Source organism: Merops nubicus, unplaced genomic scaffold (genome assembly GCF_000691845.1).
Source record: "Merops nubicus isolate BGI_N331 unplaced genomic scaffold, ASM69184v1 scaffold22561, whole genome shotgun sequence".
Lineage (NCBI taxonomy): Eukaryota > Metazoa > Chordata > Aves > Coraciiformes > Meropidae > Merops > Merops nubicus.
Window position 1 is genome coordinate 41299 of NW_008587920.1, and position 7361 is coordinate 48659.

At 42.1% G+C, this 7361-nt stretch overlaps 1 protein-coding gene across 1 annotated transcript in view; it reads left to right on the plus strand.

Annotated features, from left to right (window-relative positions):
- Positions 1-1091: 1091 nt before the first annotated feature.
- Positions 1092-7361, plus strand: part of LOC103781395 (forkhead box protein N3-like) — a gene marked incomplete at its 5' end in the record, with an annotated part of 22346 nt that continues 16076 nt past the window's right edge. Inside the window, one exon of the mRNA XM_008949109.1 lies at positions 1092-1157. Coding sequence (XP_008947357.1) covers positions 1092-1157 — 66 coding nt within the window. The remainder of the gene's footprint in view (positions 1158-7361) is intronic.

The window sequence follows — 7361 nt, forward strand, 5'->3', positions numbered from 1 at the left end:
CTGACATAACAGCCAAAATAAAGTGCCATGAAGCTATCAGTAGTAAATGGGATTTTTTGGTATGTAAGTTAGTATAACTACCGACGAGCTGAAAAGCCCCGAGCCCCGCGCGCGTACTCATTAGCCACGCAGCGTAGCAGCCGAGAGGCAGCAGAGGGCCGGCCCGGGTGTGCCTTTTGATGTCTGCTCCGATTGCACACTTCATTTGTTTGGCCGTGGCGTAGGCGGCTTTCTCTGTCACGGGGCATCGCCGCACCATTAGCAAGTTGCGCCCCAGGGCAGCTGGGACGCTTTGCTGGGGCAGATGTTCTTTTCAGCTTATTCAGTGGCCGTTGTGGGGTTGTTTACTGTTGTCATGGCTACCTACATTTCCATAGCAGCCGAGCTGCTGTGTGTGAAGCGAGTGAATATAGTTATAAAAGGATCATATTTTGTTCTGTCTCTATAACTTACCATCTGTCAGCTGACTGTTCGTGATGGATTCAGAAACCAATTTAACAGCAGCCAGACGATGATTTTTGCTTATATTAAAGTGACAATGGATGAGGATGCAAATAAGTTGGCGCTTCAATGAAACGCGTTTCTTTTTTTTTTCCGCTTAATTGTAGCCGCTGGGCTTCCAAAGCTTTCTCAAACGTTGCTGAAATCCTTATCAGCAAATTGAAATGACCGTGTGTTATCTTCTGTGCTTGCTCAGGTGTAGGTGTTCCCTGTGCTTTCCCACTCTGCTGTCAGCTCATCCCTGTGTGTTGCTTCCAAATTGTGATGTTGCACCTGCTTCCACAGATCTTCTATAATGAAATCTAAATACCCTCCACAGAAATAAACAGTCGATTCATGAGGCTGACAGTGCAGGTATCATCCACACACAAGTACGATTTGGTGACATTCATCACTGCACTCTACTTAATATTAGCAATGGGGTCACACGCAAGTTTGGGGGTAAATTCAATGTGTGACCAGCGAGCTCTCTGAGTAACAAGCTCTTATCCCTTTTCACTGCAGGGATTTAGGTGAACCTATAGTTTAGCAACGGGGGCAAGAAGATTAGCCCAGTTGTAAATAATGTATTTATTGGTTGATTTTTCCAGATCCTGACATTGATGCTGCCACTGCCATGATGCTTTTGAATACTCCCCCTGAGATACAAGCAGGTTGTGAGTAGATATTTCTATAGCATATAGCAACATAGATTTGTAAAGTTAATGTTCTCTAAGTATACGGCGTACCAGACAAAAAGAAGGATTTAATGAAGAATTATAAACTCCCTTTTAGACCCTTACACTTCCTTGCCCCTTACTTGAGTATAGTGTTGTGGTTCATGTATGTTCCTTGTTACATGAATAATAGTAACCCACGACCTCTAATGTAGAAGAGGGGTTATTGTTATTCATGACATACACATCATTGAATAACATGATATTATCCATACAGATAGAAAGACTTGGGGCAACAGGCAGGAGAAATGCAAGGAAAGAGCACAAGAGCGAAGGGTACATGGCATATGGTTTTGTTTTCGTTTTGGTTTGATTTGACTCTCATCATGTGAGTTACTAGAGCCATCTGGATCCTTTCCATTCACTGGGGTGCTGTTTCAACTCCTTCCTTGCACACATCCTGCCCGTTTTGATTTTTTGCTCTGTCTGACACAAAACAGTAGGCGGGCTCTGGGGAGCAAGGCAAGGTCTCATTGCCTGCCAGCACCATCCTCCTTCTTCTGTGACCAGACCTGAGGTTTCGCATTAACAAAAGACTGAAGGGGCCTTGGCCCCCACTCTGCTGGGCTGTGCAAATAGTGCAGGAATGATCCTGCCCCACAGAGCTTGCAGTGAAGGTATTAGAGGAATCTGCAGAGGAAATACAGCTGCACAAAAGCAGGGAGTACAAGAGAACAGCCTATCGCTGGTCAGCAAGCATGGTAGTAATGCCGAGTGACAGGCAGCTCTGAAAAAATAAAGGCAGAAGTTAAAATAGGAGCCATTACCAAGCCTGTCTAGCATCGCCACTATTGTTCTAGCTTGGGAAACCAAATCCCAGTTCCAGGGGAAGCCTTGGTTTGCACTTTGATACTCTGCCTGGGGAGGAGAGTGGGTCGCCATCAAAGCGTTCCCTGTGCAGCTGAGGAAAGCCATTGTCAGCTGCTTGTAACCGTGCCAGAGGGAAGCCTCTTGAGAAGCCTCTCGCTGGGGAGAGCACCCTGTACCAAGAAACTGTCTGTTCTGGAAAGAGAGGAGAAAGGTCCTTGTCCTCCTCTCCTAAACAGCCTTCAAGGGACTGGACAGAGAAAAAGAGCAAGCAGTCCCAGCTATGCATAGGTAGGAAAAAGGAGAGATTTTTTCAGAGGGAGGAGGTTATCGTTTGGTTTAGTGGTAAGAATAAAATAACATGTCTTCAAAAGATCATAAAATTAAAGAAGCTAGATTTGTGGGGCAGAGAAAAGGGAAAAAGAAGCTGGAGTAGAATGAGGGGGCAGGGGTAAAAGGGTATCTGAGAGAGGGAAGGAGACATTAAGCAGTATGTGGATGGAGAAGGATGCAAATAATCTGAATAATCCAAGCTCCTGGAGAGCAGGAAAACTTTGCAGACAAGAAAGGGAGGAGATCCATAGTAATCTGTGTGTATTGACAATACTGCCAGCATCGCAGGTGTTTTCATGGAGGGGATTTGGAGACTTGGTCACTGCCATTTCATAGAGATCATAGCTTGCAGGTTGGCAAATGGCTTACTGCTATTTTCGTTCACAGAGGTCATTCTGAGGAAGGAAATTCTAGCCTTCTACGAGTTTGGCCTGTCTTTCCCCCAGTGTCACCTTCCCAGTGTGCTGTTGTGGTAGGGTGTCAAAAGTGAGAGGGAAATGAAAGCAGAAACGTGTTTTTTCATTCATGTTGCTCATTCCTTGATGTCTACAAGTAACAAGGCCTTCACCTTTAAATTTAAATGCAGGGTATGCTCAAAAGTTTGTGACTCTTTCCAAATGTTGGGTATAATTGTCTGCTGCCAAGGAGGAAAGCACAGAAGTTTTTATCGTAACCTCAGAGGTCCTATAAATGATAAAGGAGCAATATTTGTGTGTATGTGAATGGCTACCTGAGGAAGTCAGTCACCCTGTCCTGTGAATTGCAGCTGGGTCTCACTTATCTATCATGTTACAGAATCCTTAGGCAATTTAAAGCAAATTAATTACTACTGCATGTTAAGAAACAATTGCATGAAAAATCACATTTCAAATTGATTTTCAAATAAAAGGCAATTGGGCTATAAAAATTTCATCACAATGAGCATCGTCTAGAAGCTCACGGTTCATTCTTTTCTCTCTCAGCAACTATGGTGGTCTGTAAATCAAGCTGTGAATGATCAGGGTGGTAAGCATACTGGTACTCTTTGATCCTCGTCGTATCAGACTGTGGTGTCAAGCATGTGTTCAAGCCATCAGGGCTGCAGAATGCCCCATCTTCTGACAAGCTTGCCTGGAAGTGATTTGAAGAGGGAGAGACATAGCTTACAGTTTGGCTAAAGGTGTTAATACCAGACTTAAGACACTTTTTTGGGATGAACGTTTGAGTCTGAGTGTGTGTTCTGCCAATGACCAGGCCCAACAAGAATGATACAGCCAGCAGGAAGATGAACCAATACACAGACTGTATTGTAAACAAAAAGGACATTCCATGAATGATTGCTGGTCGTACAAACAAGTCAATCAGCTGGTTCATGATCGATGCCACCCCCAACGATCCCACAAAAGATGTGACTCAGCCCACAACAGGTGGTACAAACAGTGACCTGAGTTTGCCCGCAGTTGGCATGGGAAACAGCCAGACCAGCAAGTTAAACATATAAGAAAAAGGTGCCCACATGGCGACTCTCACCCGATCAGCCCGTGTTCACAAAGGTCTAAACAGACCAGGGCCCAGCTCCAGGGAGAGTCAGGCGGTCTGCCCTGAACCAGGAAGCTCTGTGGAGGGCACTCCACAGACAGACACTCCTGACTCCCTGCCAGTGGTCCCAGCTTTTATCCCCAAGCAGACACCTGACCTTTGTTCACTCAGTGCGGGACCCCTGGGGCTCATTTCCCTTATGGCTCTCCCTGCAGGGCCGGCCGCACCCTGGGGGGAAGCTATAAGGCAAACTCACCTCCTCTTTATGAAGGGCTGTGGGAATCACCCATGTGTCAACCTTAATTCGGGGCTCGGGGTTCAAACCCCAGCATTTCAGTGTGCCAGTTACTTCCACACCAAAGGAAGTCAGATGGAAGTAGAACCTGAGAGTCATTTCATAGTGTTACAGCTTGACAAGTCAGAAGGTTAAAACTCCAGTCCATTAAGGCCTTTGCTTGTCCTGCAAACATTTAACCATTGTGAAACATGGACACCTGCAAAGCCAATAGTGACATAGTCTTGATTCACATTTGTGTGGATAGTTACAGGTGTTGGTTTTTGACTTTAAAGGCGTCTTCTTGGATTAAAAGCTGTTTTGCAAGCAGGATAAAAATCCATGCTCACCCAGGCAATGGGGATGCTAAAAGTTTCTTTAGGATGAAATTAGCTACAGCCATCATTTGAAGTCTTATTAAAATTTAATTTTTCAATGTAGTCTGTCAGAAAGGAGTCCCATCTCACTAGCATTAGAAAACCCAGAGTAAATTATTCCTGCTTTGTAACATTGATTAGTTAGCTTTGCGGTTTTAAATGACCATTCAAAATTTCAGACACACATGTGAAACACTGCTAACAGCAACATGTGAATTCTAATATCAGTTTCTGATTTTATTTTAAATCTTGAAACGGTGCCTAAGCTGGCACAAACGTTGGTTACCATCAGTCACACCGTGTGTTTTCGTGCAAAACAGTGGTGGAGCAGAACATTAGAACGACTGTTACTAGGATTATTTTGTGTTTGTGGGAGGTTTACTTTATAGACTAATGAAATTTATTGTTCACATTGTCACTAATGGTTGGAAGTAATGCAACTTTAGTTGGGCTGTTGACATTAGAAATCCATTTCTGAAATATTAACACTTTGTAGTATTTTCACAGACCAACTATTTTTAGATTGTGACTAAAGGCAGAAGTTCAAAATCGCCCACTCTGTGCAAGACTACTGAAACGTACAGTCCAGCTGGCACCAAGAATAAAGCATGGAAGGTACTGTGATAGGCTAGGAAAGGGCATGTAGGAACATAGTCCTGTCCTTGAATTTCACCAATTTTTGTATGGTCTGGTTATGTTTAAAAAGAAACAGCAACTGAAACATCTGCTTTCTTTGGTAGCGGCTATCAGAAGTTATGAATATTTTGGATTTTATTAGTAGCCAGTACATGAACATTAACTACAACATATGTGACTTGTATTGAAAACTATATATATGTATAAGTTGACCTGCAGGGAACTGGGTGCTGGCTGGGCCGTCTGGGGCACACTGAGTCAAATTTCTGGGCCTGTTGTCCTTCATGGGAACCTAATTCACAGAGAGGACAGAAGAAAAGGAGATGGTGAACAAATGGGTAAAGCTCAATTTAGAAGTCATGGCTGATAACTCAGTGAAGTCCATGGGTTAGTTTTGTACAATTATTGAGATGCTCTTCAGGAAGGACCAGTAAGAGTGGAGCATGTGTAGTGTGCTGCTACTGCTGGGGAAACAGTGCTGCGGTCAGAGGGATTGTACTGGAAGTCTTGGTTTAATTCAAGCAGCTCCTGACTCATCAGTGTTATACATCATTCTGAATGCATGAAATAGTCCTTTGCCTGCTGCCATGTAATTTGGGAGTTATATGCAGGTGTAAGAACATGGCTCGAGCTGAAGTTTAATACTGCAAACAGCTATAAACAGGGCTTGCAGAAAGGGTTTGGGTAGAAACCGGGACACTGAGAGTCCTCTCAGCTCTGAACATCCATCTTCTGTTTTCGATACTGCTCACCACTGCTCACCCAGGTTAGCTGGAAAGTGGCCTTCGGGAGACTTAGCAGCTGTTTTTGTGGCTGGTTCCTTACAGGAGACTGAAGCACCATTGTGAATATGTATGGGAAGCTGTGAGCGTGAAGTTTTGCTGGGTACTTGTTAAAAAGCAGGCTATCCAATGGTGAAGTCAACGTCTCTCTGGTTTGGAAATCTTTATTAATCTTTGTCTCAAAGTGTATAAAACCCAGAATAGATGCTTATATTTTAAATTTGGTGGGAAGAGAAGTAATTACCTAAAAATATCTAATAATAATGTATCTCTATACTTCTAAAATTGTACCCTAATGAAATTTGCTTTTTAAGCTAATGCAAGTGGATTGTGTATGTGAAAGATAAATTTACAGGAATTAAGACCAAAAAAAGATATTAAATTGCTTTAATAGGTAGAAATCCTCCAAATAGGATTCTATAGGACATGCTGTTTCCTTGGGACATTTTCATTCTGTATGAAACTGGATTACTGTAATGTTCTGCTTCTACTGCTTGTGGATAAGTCACTTATTATAACTTACTAGACAGCTTCCAGCCTAACATTTTATATCAGAAAATGGGAAATCATTGACAGTAAAATGTTTCATAAAGCTATTTTTGCTGACAATTCTGTATCAAGGTCAAAATTGGGAAATACCATTCTCAGAGGGTTGAAACTTTCCATTCCAGTTGCAGGGATTTTGGGGGAATTGCAAACTTGACTTCTGTTAAAGATTTTTTTTTTTTCTACTTTAGTGTTTCAGTATTAAGTAATTGAAGTAAGGAAATAAAATCAGAAAATTTACTTTTTTGAGATGCTTTCCACTTCTTTCTCCCTACTCATATTTTTATTTAGCAGCATGGTTTAGTTTGTTGTTGAACAGTTACAGCATCACGAAAATGAAGAATCTCTAGTCCTGGTTTTCTACTTAAACAAAAATGTAACTCAGAAGATTGAATCATTTTTATTAAATGTCCTTAGACAAGGTATGAGTGTGAAGGGATTACCAGGATACACTTCTTTCCCCCTCACCTCAAATTTTTATTTAAATGGCTTGTTGAATGCATCCTTGATTTGCAGTTTGTTAGGACTACAGACTATGGAATTTAAGAGCTGTAAAATTGTCTTTGAGCAGTAAAACAGAAGAAGTTAGGCAGATGGCATCAAATCTATGCCTGAGGTAAGAAAGCTAAAGTGAATAAGGTTACATATTTGGCAGATAACATTTGCTTTTGGCAACTTGTGATGTGCCATCAATTATACATCATTAGGAATTTCCTATTTTCAGTTCTTGTAGCCTGAGATAAAGTATTCTGCTAAACACTGTCCTCAATGAAAGGCTGGCACAAAAAAAGCTGAAGCTGACAAATATTAGCAGAAATTCAGTATCTCTTGTCTGTAATGTTTTCTTCTGTGATACAAAAGACGGGTCAGG